Source organism: Aristolochia californica, unplaced genomic scaffold (genome assembly GCF_029961685.1).
Source record: "Aristolochia californica isolate CCGP_79_NKW_82.1479 unplaced genomic scaffold, dmAriCali1.0.hap1 SCAF_9, whole genome shotgun sequence".
NCBI lineage: Eukaryota > Viridiplantae > Streptophyta > Magnoliopsida > Piperales > Aristolochiaceae > Aristolochia > Aristolochia californica.
The window spans coordinates 2,594,710-2,613,402 of NW_027182290.1; the positions used below are offsets into that span (position 1 = coordinate 2,594,710).

Below are 18,693 nucleotides of genomic sequence, written 5' to 3' on the forward strand. Positions count from 1 at the left end.
TAATACATAGTGAGGTAATTTTGTTGGACCTCCTTGTCGATGCGACGACATGAAAAAACTTTGTATTCGCATCACCTTCCTTTAACACTTAAATCTGGCTCTGTGCTTCCATCTATTTCTCTCTTGATACAAAATTTTATTTAAATCTGAGTTCAGAGAATTTCGGGAAGAGAACTCAGTAGGGGATAAATACCTTTGTTCCTCCACCTGGTCCAGGTTAGCAATCTGAGAGAGGAGAGTAGCCTTCGTGGAAGCCAAAGAGGGACAACGACTAGTGGCCCATTCCTTAAGTTTTCCTTTTAAAAATCGCAATTTTAAAGGAAAAACTCAACTCTCTTTTGCCAAAGCACGGACCTTCACCCCACTAACCATCAATAAGAGATTCAAAATTTTGATTAGAGAGCCATGAGTTTTCAAAACGGAACGGAGAAGGCCCCCATTTCTCCAAGGAGGTGGAGAGCATGATAGGCCAATGATCAGAACCCATCTTATTAAGCACCCTTCCAGAGACGTTACCAAAAATCGGTCCAATTTTGAGAGGATAGGTGTTCGTTGGCTATTAGACCAAGTATAACTTTTTCCGAAGAGAGAAGTCTTGTCAAGATTACACCCACCAATGAAATTTGAAAACCCCTGCATTATGGCAGATATATGATTTGACGAGGGTTTCTTCTCATTGCAGAACTGGATGGCGTTAAAATCTCCCTCAAATATCCAGGGGAGATTCCACGACTGATAGAGCTCCACAAGCTCATCCCAGAAAGATCTTCTCTCCCGACATCTAGTTGGGCCATAGACTCCACCTAAACTCTATATATTGCCGGAGGAGTTATCTCGGAACTAGATTCCTAGAGAGAAAACGCCCTCAGTAATATTGATAGCATCCAAAATGGTAGAATCCTAGGCTACAAGTATGCCACCGGAGTGACCAATGGCATTGACAGCCACCCACTTTACTGAAGGACATGCTGACAATTCCCTGGCAATGGAGTCATTCATCTCCTAGCATTTCTTCTCTTGGAGAATCACAATTGAGGACTTTTACTGGGAGGAGAAACTTGAAATCAAAATGCGCTTCCGGACAATTCCAATACTCTAACATTCCAAAGATGATGGCATCGCCAAGAGAGTGTTACTCTTCACGGTGAAGCCAGTCTGACTAGGACTCAGCCTCCTCCTTCCCCCCCCCCCCCCCCCCCCCCACACACACACACACCTTCTTGAAGTGATCGGTCATCCCAACTCGTGGAGGAACTCCAAGTTGAACGCCATAGGTATGATGATGAAATATGGCAACAAATGATGAATTTGGCGGCTCATGGGAGTAGTTTATAAGGGGCAGCTGTTCAGGTTGATCTTTTGGGTTGTATTGGTATTGTGTCATTTGGTTGATGTTTGGTAAACCACATTGTAGAACATGCTAGTCATAAGCTTCCACTGTTAATTTATTCAAGACTGTATACAGGTAGATGAATCAAGAGAATATTTATTTGTCATTCAGTTGCGGTCCTTGATCATTCACAGCAGTAGTGGCCGATTTGATTAATTTATCATCAAAGCTCATTGATATGCTCAAACAGTGGATTGGTATTTGGTGATTTCCACTACAATCATGAACTATAATAGATGAATAGATTGGTAACATACAGGCTTAGGATGTTTTATGAATGCCAGATGCCCAGGGTTTTCCTCATATGAAAAGCTTATTGAGTGTGGATACTTTTGCATGGTTTTATCATTCTGAGTTTAAATTAGTTGAGTTCCTTTCGGTGGTTGTAGTTTTGAGTATTTCATGATGCTCACTTATAAAATCATCTGTACACGAGTGTGGGAGTTTTGCTAGGGAGCACATGTTTAGCGGAAGAGTCAATCTAGTTGTTAGTAGGTGCTACTTAAAATGCAAGAATTGACAGATTAGCACTTCTCGTTGAAGCCTTGACTATTCCTTGAGGGAAGTACACCTTGGGTTTTAAAGTAAAGCTGGACCTTTTTATTTAATTCGGGACCAGGGTTTATAACTTGCCAGGTCGACTTAAAGAGTTGGGAGAAAGGCAGGTTGGTACTTGGGGCCAGATTTGTCCTGGATACTGCATCGAGTCACCCTAAACTCATCACTATTTAGGATTTCATGCACGGGAGATTCAACCAAATTCTGAACTTTAGATCCCACTTTTGAAGGGTGGTGGTTTTGGTCTAGGGGTTGGACCCGTCCTAAGTCTGGCTATGAGATTTGTTAGTATGAGTCGCAAGTATTGATCTCACTCGGCTGACCTTACCCAGATTTCATCTGAGTCGTGGTTGGAGATCCATGTATTGTCGTGGTTGCCCACTATGGCAGGCAACGTTTGATATGTCTAAGGGTTTTGACGGTATATTATAGGTCTCTCATAATGCATGATGGCTAGGACAAAGAGATTTTGGGGGTTTTATAGAAATAACACATGATGCCCCAGCATGTATCAAGTTTCTTTAATGCCTGCTCCTGTTGCTCCGGGCCCAGCAAGGTGTTGAGACCTGGACTTAACAATCCAACTCAGCCTGATAAAATTTAGGTAACGTCAACCCAGTGGATCGATACCCCCGAGTCCCAAAGCCAGATCTGATGTCAAAATCCTACCTGCAGGTTTGACGCAACACTGTCCAGGTTAGGGACTGATGTCTTGTGGGGGTCGCTCATAATGGTGGCAAATTCTTTTATATAGATGGCTGCGAATATGTAAGAAATTTTACTATAAACGATAACACGTATTGTCTAAAAGAAAGCCGCTGAAAATTCACCTCTAGTTTTCATAGCCCTCCACGATGTCTTTGGCAGTCTCACGCATTGTGTGTGAAAAGATGGTTCAACGAAGAAACATTTCTTTGATGACACATGAGAGTCTTGACATTTTAGTTAAGGCATAAGAAGTTCATGATAACCTCCTATAGAATTGTTTAAATAAAAAATAAAACAATGAAACCTGTGACGTGAATCTTAAATTTAGTACAGATCAAATTACCGTTTTTGGACTGAGACAGATCAAGTCCGACCCTGAACTCCTCGGTCTACTAGCACATAGGTTAAGCCCAATGTGAATAGGCCGAGTCTCGACTCAAGGATGCTCCCCAGGTCATCAACAATGTTTATTATTTCGGAAGCATTAAGCAGTGTAATGCATAACATCTGATAATGGGATTTGAAAAGCCTGATATTTATTGAGTTCTCCTAAAGTTCACTCCTGACTGTAATCACACAACCACCACCTCTTCAACAAACTAAAAGGAAAATTTTAAATTTATGCCCTCAAAAGGTTTTCGTGATAGTTTTAGTTTTGGAAAAAGGATGTCGAAGAGGGATGATTCATGCATCTCATGTATTGTGCAAAAGCAACCAGAGACAAGCTTAGGACGTCTCTAACCTTGTGGAATATTCTCCCTTTCACTTTGCTCGTACAAGAATACGGTCTTCTATGTCAGCAAATGTCTTTATATCAGATCCTCACAACCTGAAAACAGCATTGAGTGCCCGTTCGATCAGTCAAAACCAGACTTTTCTCCGCAGAAAGTAGGCAAGCATTTTTCCTGATAATTGCAGACTATATATCCTTGTCATCTAACAGATCTAATCCTCAGAATCTTTCTTCCGGATCACATTCACCGCTAGTGAGTTATGCATAATTAACACAGTTTTAATCAAATCCGATCAAGAAGAAGAGTTTAAGGGCCACTGGAAGCAGACAGTAAAGTGCATGATTTATAAAGTTCTCACCAGCAATCAATTCCAATGGCATCGGGCCCCATCTTATCAGCCTTCTCATCATCCCCAACATGAACTACTCTATTAGCCTCTACTCCAATTTGATCTGTAAGAAATATAATAAAACACAAGAATATTAGCACAAGTGTAACAGATTTGTAGATATATATACGCAGCATAAATGCCCCAGTATAAAGCATTCCAAAAAGTTACGAAGGACAACCAATTTTAACTAAATTGTTTCATGTAATCTTCAAATACCCAATAGGATTGAAATTGACTTTCATGTTTCAAGAGAATAATTTCTTCCATTCTTAATTTCTTATACTATCCATAGTTTCTGCTGAAACTGCTACTTACAAACACACCTTGAACATAACATGAAAAGATAATTAAAAGAATAAACCATAGAATTGAGCCCGGATACTGGTGCGTGGAAATATGGAAAGAAAAAAACATGCAATAAACACTAAATTTTAAAGCTTGAAGTATACAAGCAATTGAACGATTTCCTCCTCTTTTGTATTCTTTTAACAAAGTTCACATGTTGATTAAAGAAAAGGGAAGCACAACTACAAATTATCCTTGATATTAAGATTTAACTGGGGATAGAATAATGGTATATTATATTATACTGAAGTCAAAATTGAAATAAATTAAACAAAAAAATGAATTAACCTAATGAATGCTTACCTAAAGCAGCACTGAAGATTTCAGCTGCAGGCTTTTCATATCCGACCTCCGTAGATGTGATAATGGCATAAAATCTAGAGATGGCACAGACTAAATGATTATATCCATCGTAAAAGAAAATGAACTATCATGGAAATCATAAAACTGAAAATAAAGTTTCCATAAACAAAAAAATCCTACAGATTTGCAACTTTGAGGTCCTTCAGTAGCTTCCTCAAGGTTAATTCGAAGTTAGAAACAACAGCCAATTTAACCGTACTAGTAACCCATTAACACAATCTACCATATATGGACAAAGTCAAATGACAAAAATACTTAATAAATATAACCTCCAGCATCTTTGAGATGGCAAATAGTTTCATGAGCTCCACTGGGAAGGTTCCATGTTTCACCATTGGCAAAGTGCTAATGAAAGTGACAACGGAACCATCAATAAGAGATGCAAGAACAATATTTATTAGAGGGATTAGTTAATATTTGGAATTATGACATTAATCAATCACAAAATTCTTGACATAGCTTTCTGAGTGAAGTTACTGTTGATCCAATTGAAATAGTTAGGAGAATCAGAATCTTTGACCCCTTCCCAGAGGATGATGCCTCCCAGGTAGGACTACCCACAATTGGGGGGAAAGGTGAAACTTCAGATTTCTAGCTTCATTTGTAGAGTATCCAACCAACGACTTCAACAATAAATAATCGTAAAGCTCGTTTGGTCAAATCAATCCCCCATTTTCTGAGCAAAAAGGCACTTTACGGATATTACCCTGGTAGCCTGGACAGCTCATTTTCCTCAATCTAACTTATGTATAAAATCCCAGCCTTCAATAAAATGTTGTCCTCAATGCTGGGACCCTCTAACACATGATATGTTGCTAATCCTACCAGTCAAATTAAAGAGTTCAAATGAGGGCCTCTGAGTTGCCTGCACAATTGTTGCTTGTGTAGTTGACTACTCCCTTCTCCAGGAGTAGGAAATTCTCATGAGGAACACTCAGACCTCCAATGATGATTTTTTAGCACCATTGGTTTCATTTGTGAAAATGGTCAGAAAATTAGATGTTCTAAAACTGTGGAATGCAAATATCCACTTTGTGTCAAAGGGGCTTCACCTGATATACTTCTTCAAAGTAGTCATCATTTGAGCAACCTGTAGCTACAGAGACAATTTGTCTCCAAAATGGGCATCCATCTCCCTGTCAGCAAAATATTGTCTTCTACTTCAGTTGAATTCAGTTATTACAGAATTTTTACAATAATACTAGTTGTTGACTCATGAAAAGCAACAGCTGACAAAGGCTTTTAGGCACTTTAAGGATCAGGGTATTGCAAGGCTTGGATTAGATGTTTGAAAAGTACATGTGGTTGGGTTCGAAAGGATTCAGCTCCAGAAACACAAGTTCCAAACTGTTGATGAATTCAGAGTTGAGGCATAACAGGTTGGAGAATAGCTAAATGGGAAATGCAGAATCCAAGGATCACTCATCTGACTTTGGTTTGTGGCTGACTAACTTTAGTATCCTTCAAATTATGAATCTTGGACACAACTAATAAGAATGCGATGATCCAAAAATCCAGTTGTGGGGCCCTAGTCCTAGCTTTTATTCAAAGGATGTACGTATCCTAGCTTTTACATACTACTGCATATAAGCTAATGGAAATCAATTGCTTTTGCAGCCAGAAATAAAAAAATGTCCGCTCCCTAGATGTCCAGTCAACTCATGCACCTCATTGGATTTCAGGGGGAAGACTCTTGACCTTAAAGTGACATTTCTTCATCAATCACAACACATTTGCTGATTCTTCAACAGCCAGTAAGCTAAAATAATGAGATGTAGAATAACAGATAACATACTAAAAAAGGGTGAGACAGCAAAACCTTGTAACAAAGCTTTTCAGGTCATGGTGCTGCAAATGCTCTCTTAAACCCTTGCTTTATCTCCTTTGCCGTTACACTTAGCCCTGTACAGTACATAGAAAGCAAAAACAAAATTTGTTGAAATGAACTGAACATAAGGACGTAAGGATCAGGTGAAAACGATATAAAAAATAATGAGAGAGGAAATAATGCTATTTAGTTTACACTTTCTCATAGTCAATCAGAAAATGAGAGAGGAATATAAAAATAATGCAATTATCAAAGCACACAATTTTGTCTATTGAGATACAGTATGCCCAACCTATTTCCAATGTGTGCTGATGCAAAATAATATTCATATGTGCTCCTAAAATCATAAGTACTTCCCAATATTGTTAACTGCCATTTTAGTTAAAACAGTATCGTATCAAAGCAGTGAATGCACAAAAGAAACTAGAGCTGAAACTGAAAATATATAAGAATATTTAGAGCTAGGGATAAAAATTGAGTAACAGAAAGAACAGGTACTTTGCCAGTGATCTGCCATATTAGAGATGCAAAGGACACATTGTCCCATGTATATGTATTGGTTAAGTTTTATAAATAGCATGACGTTTTTCAGCACACTTAATTTAAACATGGGAGCAATATCACTTACAAAGTATGCGAAACTTACACCTGTATATATTATTCATAAAACTCTATAAAAACAAGCTCACTGACCACATTTTCTGCCAATAGCTGCGTATGTCTCTTCAACAGGCTTCGCTAATTGCAGCGAAGTGCCTCCAGCATCCACCATCAATACATCATATGCCCTGGTAGGGAGAGTTGCAATTACAATGTAAAAAACAAAAAAAAAAACACGTCAGGAATCCTTTTTCTATCAAAAGCTGCGGTGTGTGCAATACAGGAAAGTAAAAGCAACAGAGAACATGAGCAGGCCAAGCATCTGCTTCATTGATGCCACTGGCGAGCTTCAGATCACTGAGGTAGATGCTAAATTCTCAGCTGTCTTCGTATTGTTTCTTGAAACCAACAGTATGAAAACAAATCATTCATGCCGTTGGTTTAGCGAGCATCAATATTGCTGCGTAAGAAATAAAAAATTTCGTCTGACTTCATATAGAAAGCAACGGTATGAAAACAAGATTTACTCAAAGCGGGCCTAACATGAATCCGAATAATAATACGCTTCGACATAATATAAAAGCATTCTTCAAAGAGACTGGGTAAAAGGATGACACCACAAACCATCGCGTCAGAAAATGTTTCATAATTTTGACTACTCCGAGCTTTACCCGATCGAACAGGCATAGCAGACCGTAATGTCCAGCTCTGGAGCTTCGAATTGTAAGGCACAAAGTGGCTGGTTAGTAATTTAGGGAAGCATCTCACAGAACAGAGCTCCATGAAAGCAGTGCAACTAGAGTCGAATAGATTCAACCAAGCTGTGCCTTGCAGTGATTTTACATGTAAGCTAGAAACTTTTCGGCAATAGAGGAGTTGTGAAAGCTGTTAATAGTCGATCTCGTACTGAAAACGAGAAAGAAGAAATCTCTCTGCGGTTAAATGATTGTTGTGTTTGCTCCAGGGAACGGTGAAATGTTCTGACCAAATGCGGTCTTTTTCGTATAAAGGATCCATCCAGCTTCGGGCTTCGGCCCATTTCAGGGCTCAAACTAAAATATATATATGCTTTTGGTATGCAAATCGAAAAACTATTTGTTGCGTATAAAATAACACTGTCTTAGCCGTCGATCAATGGTTATCTCAGCCGTGCAATCAATAATTATCTTAATCGGATTTTTCGTATTAGATCAGCAGTATTTGCTATAATGGATTTATGTAAGTTATCTTATGAAGCTGTTCTCATTTGAATACAACAGTCTCAGCATTTTTATCAGATAATCCCAGCATGACCCCAGTATCAGGATTGTTCATTCATGGTAAACTAGTTTTGATGTCATCTCATATAAGATCTATGAAAACCAAACCTGATTCTTTTTATCAAATATTCTTTTTACAGAATAAGACATGAGGATCTGTTAAAGTACCATATCTGGGAGCGTCTTGAGACCAGAGAAGTACAAAAAAAAAAAAAAAAAAAAGGAATATAGAGCTGTAATCTTTTTTTACTTCACACTACCAGAGCCTACAACAATCTATCATTCATGTTCTTTTCCTAATGACGTCCCGTGCGTTCAGATCACATTGGTTAACGCGGAAATGCTTTCAGGACTAAAGAAGTGGAAGAAATAAGGAAAGGCAACAGATATTCAGTGCGTCAGTCTCTCTGTCAAACGAATACCCAAAAAACAAACGACAGAAGGTAACTGGCCGTAACTTTCAAATTTCAGGTCAAAATTGTAGCCAAAAATGGTTTTGAATTCCTTGTGAATAGGAATTGAAGTAAACAAGATGTGAAGGAATGAGAATGATACAGCAAAAAAATATAGAAGGCAAAACTCATCAAAGTGTACAATGAACAATTTGTCAGCTTGTTGGAAGCACTGAAAGTCCTGCAGACACAAATAAACTCACAATGAAAATAGATTGCCAACTTGTTCCAAGGATAAAAATATAATTAGTGGGAATAGTGACCCACCCATGCCTTAACTGGCGAGGCTGGTATAAGATGATTTCTGTAAAAAAAATGCCAAGAATCTTCTGGTATTCAGAGAGTAGCGGAAGCTGGACGAGAGGGCACTTCCACTCTATGGTGGAACACTTTTGCAGCAGCTCTGCGCTCACAATCCTGTGCAAGGCCATAACAGAAAATTCTCCTCATTTCCTCGAATTCAAAATTGTTATTCTAAATTTCTATTAGCAAAGAATACACTAATTTCTCGGGATTGTGAGTCAGACATTTTCAGGTAACTCACTTGCCATGAATCTGGGGTGGGAATAGACTAACCTGAAACATGTTGAGAAAGAACGGTTTCCCAGGATTTGTTTTCCTTAGTTTCAGAAACGTATAAGCAAAACTCAGTTGATCCCTTGAGGTGAAACGATCAACTTCATTGAACCAAAGACAAGAAAACAGATTTGACATGGGTGTGTGGGCCCTCACAATAAAAGAACCTTCTGGTACATCTGCACATAACGAGTACCACTTTCGTAACGTAGGAAGAGAATGCAAGAAGAATAACATTAAGAAAGATAGCCATGATAACATACAACTTGGAAGAGGAGTGTTCTCATCTGACGAGTTAAATTTTGTGAGACCGTCCAATTGGTAAAATTGAAACTGCTCATCTATGGCTGAGTGATTGTACTTATTTAAACGCTTATTCTGTAGCACCTCCTCCCAGACACAATGGCGATCATAATGATTTGAAATGGCATACTCCGATCCCTTTCTCCACAAGAAGTATTCCAGTATTAGCATTGGATCCGTATCAAGTCGCATTTTGCTATCAATCCAAATAGAGTACCTGACATAAAGAGAATGAACAGACATCTGAACAAATTCGAAATAAATGAATATACAAAATATGAATGGCTTGGACCGTTAGCTTTTAACTAAAGCTGGCGGTCTTGAGCTAGCTAGAATTAGAAAGTTTTAACAATTAGAAAGTTTCGCCAGTATCATTTGAAGCTCATCTCACAATCGTTTTCCAGGTCATGGCCTGTAATCTATTTTTGCTTTACTTATATGAAATGTTACATATTCAGGCAATAAAATTTTCAATTAGAAAATATCAATAAACTAAAGTCTATAGAGATGAGACAGCACCTTGCAGATGGGAAAAGGCGGTGTGACAAAAATTTTGGCACTTTTCCTGTTTTTCGCATGTCAGCATATGGTAAGTTTATCACAACAACAATCCTCCATAAACCAATATATCCTCTGTCATCAAGTACTTGTCCCTCTGAAGACAATGTTTGTATTGTTCTCTCATCCACAAACATAACGAAACAAACCTTCCTCTGAGAAGATTCACTTATCTGCATCAAGAAAGAACCAAGTGACTTGCCTGGGGGAAAACAAAATACTGGAAAATTATCTATTTTTAAAAAAAATTCCACAGAAGAAATAGTTAACAATATAATGCCAGAAAATATATACAATTCAGAAGATAGTGTGATGGCAGCCTACTGACCCAGCCAATAATGCCCTTGATTATCCAGTCCAACATGGACTGTCTGTTTTTAATGACCCTTCAGTACACATCTGGGAAATTGATGGCCAACTCTATGGATTTTAAAGTTCTTTCTGATGAACAAATGACATTCATCTGTGACTAGAAGGTGTGTGGGCCTTCACTGACCCTGCATGTTCATATCATTCATACGGTCAAGAAGCCCATATATGCTCTCTTGGGTCGTGTTGATTAGGAATGAATCAATTATGAAAGAGGTTGCACCCTCATGAAAGTTGTGACCTTTCTCATGCATTCGTTAATGGAGATGAACTCACCTTTAATCAACTAGACAACCTGTCAACACCTCATATCTATGGATCTCCTTCTATCTATAATTCTGACACCTCATCAACATCGCTATCACAACTGCCTTCTTCAGTATCTGAAGGTGTGCCAACTGCATGGCAGAAACTTTTCCTAGGAAGGATAATCCGACAATACTGCGCCATCAGCACCTCCTTCCCCATTTAGTTTTTCCTTTTTATGTATTTTTTGGTTTTCTTTTCTTTTCACATAATAGCTGGCTTGTACCTCCTCTCTTGGGAGCTTCTTTCTTAAAGAATCCTCTCGTTTAATTGTCATCAGAAAAAGTATGAGAATTTCAGTATAGGCTAAACCCAAGGAACTAGACGTTGGCAGACAGCTCCCTATATGTTGGCAAAAGGAGGTAGGATGGCAAAGGGTTGCATGAACGGAGCATGAAGCAGCACAACCATGTTGAAGAATTAGCTCAGGAATATCTAGAAATATGAGATCATCTCAAGACAACTCATGTTAACAAAAAAAAGGGAAGGAAGAAGAAGGCTTGAGTTAGTGAGAGTTGAACTTCCTATTCTAGTCTCCAGTTTCTAAAACAGAATGTCTCATTTGTGGTACCCTGATGCTTTAGTGGAACCTCTAACCAAGACAATGTTAACTGTAGTTTATTGCTTCAGTTAAAATTTTTTATGTTTGATGTCTAAAACTGGAAACTCTTCTTTTAGTTAGAAATTATTTTGTCTAAAAATGGCTTATGCAGCAAGACTGACTCCATTTTCAGTAAACAAATAAGTAGAACCTTCTACTTCTTACAATGGGATTTTACATGGACTAAGCCAGCAAAAAGAGTTTACCATAGGCCAATCTAAGAGCCTTAAAAGGCCCCACATACAAGAAGTAAACATCTTTTGATTATTCTACATGATATTGATTTTATTACATGATGGGTTCACATTGTTTTGGTGTTTTTCTTTTTCTTGCCTTGCTACGTTTCTTAATAGCTGGGGAAACCCTATGTTTAGTCCAAGTTTTACCCATTGACCTTGAATTTGGATTGTAATTTTTTTATTGTTTGCATAGGCTACCCATTTTCTTGAGAAGGCTTTCAACTTGATCATCTTTTGATTAAACCACAGTACCGTATCGGAAAAGTAAGAAATAAATGTTTTCAGCTTGCTTTGGAGATGTCAATAACAAAACTAGGGCAATACAAATAATAAGCTTGAATGTCATTTCCTATAAGTGACACTAACTTTTAGCCCTTCACTGAATACCTAAACATGGGTTCCTAGTGGCACATGAACTAAAATAACATAATTAAAGGGATAGAAATGAGTTAGTTGTTTGTGACTTTTAGCAATCTTAAGCAACCATGAAATAAATAAATGATGACAAGTTCCTAAAACTATTATTTGTTGAAAATGGAATCCAACAACTATTAAATGCAACAGTTCTGTGAAGAATTGAGAAATAGAAGAGTAAGAGAAGAGAAGAACAAGAAAGGGAGAAGAAAGTGGCTGAAAGAGAGCCTTGGAGAGAGCTCTCGTTAGGCTAAAAAATCGACCTTTCTTCCTTCTAATTAACTTCAGTCATTTTGAGAGACAATTACATATTTACCCCTATTACACATAACTCATCGTAACTTCTTAACCACACCTCTAAACAGCATAAAATCTGCACCATAGATACACCTTAACATCCTAAAGATGACAGTACTCTCACCAAAGATTACAGACAATGTAAAATGATCAAACCTACCCTTACACTATATTTAACACTCCCCCTGAAACTGGAGTATATATGTCTAGAAGCTCCAGGTTGTTACAAAATGCCCCAAATTCGCGTCAACCCAAGACTTTATTAAAAATATCACCAACTTGATCACTAGACCAAACATAAAGGGTAACAACTTCTTTTTGCATTAATGCATCTCGAATAAAGTTATCATAATACATACTACCTTACAAAACAGTAATATCAGAAAATTTAGGTCAAAGGGGAACAAAAATAAAGAAATATTTGGAAGCTTAATTTCTGAGTATGATAAACCCTTTAAACATGAATAGTTTTCAAAACGAATTTTATCAACCATGAAGATAAGATAATAACAAAGGTAGCAGAAATAGAATTATTATGCTAACCTTTTTTCTTGTTGGCCTCCTCAAAAAATCAGAGCTCCCAAAAATGCACGAAGAAACAACAATGTGGCAAGTATGCATATAATGCTTGTCATGTTCATACAGATCAAATCCAGTGCTTAGATATTCCACTGCTCCTCGTATAAAGCCACAATGAATTGTTTGGTTTTTAGCGTAAAATGAGTTTTGTCTCTCTTCAAGTGTCTGATGTCCACCAAATCTTGGTTCAAATGAATCATCACTGTAAAATTTCGTCTCCGTGATGATGTATTTTGAGGAAAACTGAGTGAAATTTGTGAACTTTTTTGGCTCAGACAGAACTTCAACTGACTCCACAAAGTCAACCTCACAAGCGACATCTGGAGCAAATCAGAAAAGATCATGGAGAATGAGGAATAACATTCATCAAATGAATATTATAACTCAAAGTGAAAGAGATGTGGATCCCTCAATATTAATAACTGAAAATAAGAGTATATGTATGCAACAAGTCTTAGGAAATAACACCTTAACTTGTGTTTCACAAAACTTTTGTTATATTTTACTCCTTAAAGAGCCACCACGAGATAGATGAAGCATGAACAACTTCTAAACTTGAAATGCACGTATGAATGCACGTATGATTGTTAGACAGGTCAAGAAGGTTTTCCTAATGAAGTAGTTCATTAAGCCCCCTAAGTTAGATGCCCTCCATTTTAAAATGTAATGATCACAGGATGTTTGGCTCAAAACAATGCTGACTCAGAATGCAAGAATATCAACAAATCCAACAGCATAAATTTAAACCTTTGCTACGACTTCAGGATACAGATGTATAGCACTGACAGTCACTACAAGAAAGAAAAGAAAGAACAAAAGAAAACACTCTTACGATGTTTCCGATGTTTGTTCTTTGAAGATCTGTCAATCTCTGGCTCCACTCCATGCTTGAGACCTGATTTGAAATATTATTATTACAATCACAACAGATGAGTTACCTCTAGAGTCAAGTAGAAAAAGGAAGAAAAATCAAAGGAAGTTACTGATTTCTTTACATTTAAGCAAGAATTATGGGCGGATGTCAAGAACGTAAAGGATTTCAAACAACACATCACAGATTTCATGATTCAAGATCATTGAATTATTCAGACTAAATTGAATAATCCTGAGGATCATATCGTTCTTAATTTGGCAGATCTACCCTGGCTATGTAAAGCAACTAAAACTTTTACATGTTTTTCAACTGTCTTGACTGAATGACCATGGCAACACTAACTGACTCGTGCTCTTACGAACTGAATCTACAATGAAGTTGACGAGGGAGGGGAAATGAACATGAATAACAAGCACAGTCACTTCTTTCAACTTACCAAGAAAGGGCAACTTCACATGGAACAAAGACGAATACATTAAAAACATCAGCGCAAATATGAAAATCCAAAAGACATGTTTCCGCCTTATGACCCGAACAAATCTCTTTCCTCGGCGAAATCTTGAACCATATTCATTCCGATCCTGAGGTCTACCAGCTACCCCTAACGTGTCTTTTTTTTCCGGAAGTAGCTCGCTACCATGTCTGTAGAAAGCCATGGCGACATCGCTCGGAGAACCAAATCAAGAAAATTTCGTTCTCGTTCAGCCGTCACCTCCGGATAAACAAGTACCTTGGTATGAACAATCGAATGTCAAAAATATTGAACAAAATTCACCGAACAACGTCCAGAAAATGATTCGGGAGCCACTGAGATTTTAAACTTCCGAATTTAGGCTAGAATAATCCAGATTCGAACTAATTGTCGCCGAAGAGATTCAGATTTGCATGTAGTCCCCGAAATGGTAGGCCGGGACTTCCGATAGAAAAGTGGAACGAAAGTGATACGAGAAGCTGAGTACCTTTCGGTGGAGTTCGAATCAGGCATAAGCCCCGATCCGACAACCTTTAGCTGGGATGATTAGTTCAGTTCGTAAGCTCACCAGAGAAGTGATTCGCACTCTTATGTAGAACGTATAGAGCGCGTTCGAGGCGGTTTCGAAGCTGGAAAGCTTTTCTCAAGCGTTCAAATTTGGCGGTTTCAAATGTCTGTTGCGCGGTTTCGCCCCCAGAATGTAGTCGATAGGAGCAGCATAACTGCCCACACTCGGTGATCTCGCAAGAGAATGGAAATGCGACTCGCGGGAGCACTTTGAAAGGGTTCCGGAACGTGGGCCGAGACGTCTCGCCCACTCAAAATTCCGTATGGGTGTAATCTTTATGCAGAGCGATTTTTATGCTCGGGCTTGATGTCTTTTATCTCCTGGACGGTGCCCAAGGACGCGTTGGAAGTTTGGTTTTCTACTATATTGAGTCGATCCGAACTGGGAGTGAATCGGATCAGATTTTGGGCGGGATAAATCGAGTTATAGGAGAGACTCAGTTTTTATGCTCCGACCAAATCCTTCCAACTCGCCGTGAATCCAGTCACTGAATCGACGACTCTTGATCTAACTCAGGCTTTCATGTGTCTGAGTTGAATCACGCATCCGAATCAGAAAACCCTGGCTCATACACCCGTTAATCCATATAAAAATGTCTAACCCTGAATAAGGGTTTCCTTATTCTGTGTTCCAGGTCACGTGCTCCACGTAATGCTTTATGCTTTCCAGGCACGTGACAAGAATGGCTCTCTCGCCTTTTGCCAACTGCGGAAAGGCATCTTTTGTTAAATTCACGGCAGCTTAAGATGTTGAAGGACAAAAATAATTAAAATATATATATTTTGGTAAAAAAAAGTTAATGTGAACCGGTCGGCTCACGAGCAAGTTCGAAGCAACTCAAAGGGGTGTCGCTTCGTCTGTGTCAGTGGTGAGTATCGGAAGTCTCGCAGCTTCCTCGTAATCTGTTGCGACTCTGGGCCATTTTGGCGCTGTTTATGCCTGTGTCTCGTCTTCTTTCTGTTTGTGCAGAGTTATTCACTGGAAGGAGAGCATTGCCGCGTTACAGAAGGTACAAGCACAGCTGTCAGAGCTCTGAAAGTGAACAAGTATTAACATAAAAGTCATCGACAGCTGATAGGCAATAAAAATGGATCAATTGTGAATGCGCATATTTAGATTTTGTGGTTATATGCCCGAAAAGCTTCTTTGTCTTACCTCATTTTTGCTTATAGTTGTTCATGCCATGGTTTTACGACTCTAAAACTTCAGATCCTGGTTTTCTGACCGGAATTGGAGGCGTCAGATCTGAGCCGGAGAAGAAAACTGGACTATTTTAGAATCTCTGTTTTGGAATTAAATCATGGTTATGAGACTTTGACGTGGTAAGAATAGCTTCCCTGCGCTAATTGTTTTAGAATCTCTCTTTCGAGACTAAATCATACGTTCATGAGAATCGGTTGACTCAACTGAGATTACAATTTCTCTATCATATCGAGTTTACTTAACCTGAATTCATTAGGTGCAAGCAAGATACTCCGAGTTAATTTTACAAATGTTACCGAAATACGAAGACAAACGATGAAGGAGCCTCAATTTTCTATTAAATGGGTCTTATTCGATTTTCACGTGATTAGGAGAGACTAACCCTATTGTTAGTACATGTAGTAAGCAAATCTTACCTCAAAATAAATATAGGGTCAATAATCTTTTATCTTATATAAAAATATAGTTTTATTCTTAATTGACCCAATTATACTAACAACTTAAGTAATTTGCATGAGTCCTTAAGATACAAACCAAGGTAGGCATCCAGGATTTCTAAGTTGTTTCACTTAGTGAAAACCCTAAACCCTTCGATTAGTTTATATAAGGGGTTTATCGTCTTGCCCCGTAAAAATTCAAGATCTCTTTCTTATAGGTAAAATTTATCATCATAGCAAAATAATATGAGTTTTGTTTTTTTAAAATAAATATAATTTTCTCCTAATATACATAATGATTGTAGGATTAATCAATTAAAACGAATGTCTACGTTTACTTGGTAATAGCTATAACAATATCGTTATTTTATTTTAGAAATAACTTAAAATTATATTAATGAACATGATTAACATAAATACATGAGATATTGAATAAATATAGAATTAATAATTAATTTTTAAATCACTCTATTCATATTGAATCATTAAAATGAACATCTAGGGCAAACTTATGGAGAGGAGGAGCTTGAACCCACTCTCGTCGAATTTGGATGCTCCAAAGGGTGTTGATGGGTCAGATGAAAACTGAAATCAATAGAACACTTTAATATCCATCCCTACAGGCTACTAGGCCACCGAGCAAGCAGCCACAAAGACAGTTCTCTTTTCTTTTTCAGACTCACGAGAGAACTCTTTATAGTCTCCAGTAATGGCTTCATTTCATCTCCTTTCTCCTTTACTCTTCCTCCTCCCCCTCTTCCTCCCTGCAACATCCACCTCTCCTCCTCCTCTTCCTCCGTCACTTCTAGCCTTCAACTGCAGTTCATCATCTCCTTTCTTCACAGCAGCCCAAGCGAAACAGATCCTCAACACCCTCCAGCAGAATCTAACCTCCCGCCTGTCAACCACCCATTACGCAGCAGCATCCATCTCTCACCACGGCGAGCTGCCCTTCGTCCACACCTTCCTCCAATGCCGTCCCCATCTGTCCACGACCCAGTGCACACGCTGCGCTCAAGCAGCCGTAGAAGCCATGGTTACCGTCTGCTCGAGCTCCGGTTCAGTCTCGGCCTGGTTCGACTATTGTTACATCCATTACTATTACACTACATCTTCGGCCAGTTCCTCCCAGCTCCCCCTCCAAGTCTTCACGTTCCGAGCCAGCCGCACCGACTCCCCCGACCACCGCCGGTTCGATCCCGCGCTAAACACGTTACTTCCACGACTGAGAGCTGAGACCCGACTCGCCACCCACCAGGGATTCTCCGCTGGAGAGATCGTTTACGGTGACGGGCTTCCCATATTCGCGTCGATGGAGTGCCTTCAGTTTCTCACACCCGACGAGTGCGACTCCTGTCTAGTTACAGCCGTGATGAGGACCCACCGTTGCTGCGGCGGCTCCCATGGTGCGACCGTTATAGCAGGGAACTGTCGTCTCCGTTTCGAAACGTACCGGTTCTTCGCCATCGACGGCTGGTCGGGGTCCAATTCCGGCGAGCAGAATGCCATTTACGAGGAGAGAGAGGACGGGAAGAGTAGAAGCGCCGTGAAGATAAAGATTATTTGGATCTGGTGCGCTTGTTTTGTTTGCACCATGGGCTTTTCATTGAGCTATTGGGTGTTGAGAAGGCGAGTCGCATTTACTAGCAAGGTTGGATCGCTTCCTGTGGAGCCCACAAAATGAAGAAAATTATCGATCCTTGGGAGGCATACATTCACCTGCGTGTGCACCGTTCTCGGTCGAGTAACTTAAAATGGTGCACACTCATTTGATTCCACTACTCAACAACTAAGTGTGCATCATGTAGGCCCAAATAGTTTTGTGGGCCATTGTTTAGTCAATGGGCCCACTGATCTTGAACAGGTGGCTTTACTTCGTTTCCTGAAGTGAATGTATAGATGAACGAAGAGAACGCGGGTAAATGCTTTTATTGCAAAATGTGGTTGGTTGTTCAAAGCTTTATCAGTATTTATTCCATAGTACAGATTTTTTAGTATGTGAGATCATGACATCATGGGCTAGGCTACGTACGGGTTGGCAACTGCCCCTACCCTAAACCTTATTGCGGCTTTATGGCAAGATGGGTTGTGCCCATTTCCTCTTTGTTTCTCATAAATAAGACGGAGGACTTGCCTTTCCTCCCACACTTTTCAATTCTACATGAAGAGATGACCTTTGCTAGTTGCCGACCTTGTGCTAAAGACAGACATAAGGGAGAGGAAGGCCTTCGATGCTTAAAGAGTTTGGGAAAATATCTCTTCTGAAAAC

The 18,693-nt window shown here is 39.1% G+C and overlaps 2 protein-coding genes and 1 long non-coding RNA gene across 3 annotated transcripts; 1 reads left to right on the top strand and 2 right to left on the bottom strand.

Annotated features, from left to right (window-relative positions):
• Window positions 1-2,925: 2,925 nt before the first annotated feature.
• LOC137942027 (uncharacterized) lies at window positions 2,926-7,842 on the bottom strand. The gene is made up of 7 exons (XR_011110465.1): window positions 7,589-7,842; window positions 7,011-7,105; window positions 6,309-6,391; window positions 5,542-5,625; window positions 4,430-4,503; window positions 3,749-3,842; window positions 2,926-3,485 (listed from the first exon to the last, which is right to left on the bottom strand). It is a non-coding gene; the product is annotated as an uncharacterized lncRNA (long non-coding RNA).
• Window positions 7,843-8,615: 773 nt separating this feature from the next.
• LOC137942077 (probable hexosyltransferase MUCI70) lies at window positions 8,616-14,886 on the bottom strand. The gene is made up of 8 exons (XM_068787757.1): window positions 14,181-14,886; window positions 13,703-13,765; window positions 12,835-13,190; window positions 10,027-10,238; window positions 9,468-9,724; window positions 9,205-9,383; window positions 8,896-9,045; window positions 8,616-8,809 (listed from the first exon to the last, which is right to left on the bottom strand). The coding sequence occupies exons 1-7, from the start codon at window positions 14,398-14,400 to the stop codon at window positions 8,965-8,967; spliced, it is 1,368 nt and encodes a 455-aa protein (XP_068643858.1). The 5' UTR covers window positions 14,401-14,886; the 3' UTR covers window positions 8,616-8,809; window positions 8,896-8,964.
• Window positions 14,887-17,133: 2,247 nt separating this feature from the next.
• LOC137940177 (cysteine-rich repeat secretory protein 55-like) lies at window positions 17,134-18,108 on the top strand. The gene has a single exon (XM_068785110.1). The coding sequence runs from the start codon at window positions 17,134-17,136 to the stop codon at window positions 18,106-18,108; it is 975 nt and encodes a 324-aa protein (XP_068641211.1).
• Window positions 18,109-18,693: the final 585 nt, after the last annotated feature.

What these genes read in the sequence shown, in the direction of transcription:
- LOC137942077 (XM_068787757.1), bottom strand. Translation starts at nt 14,400, where the DNA reads ATGGCTTTCTACAGACATGGTAGCGAGCTACTTCCGGAAAAAAAAGAC. An exon ending in GGAGGCCAACAAGAAAAAAG is followed by an intron (nt 10,239 to 12,834) that starts GTTAGCATAATA and finishes TTCTTGATGCAG; the next exon opens with ATAAGTGAATCTTCTCAGAG. An exon ending in GAACACTCCTCTTCCAAGTT is followed by an intron (nt 9,384 to 9,467) that starts GTATGTTATCAT and finishes CGTTATGTGCAG; the next exon opens with ATGTACCAGAAGGTTCTTTT.
- LOC137940177 (XM_068785110.1), top strand. Translation starts at nt 17,134, where the DNA reads ATGGCTTCATTTCATCTCCTTTCTCCTTTACTCTTCCTCCTCCCCCTC.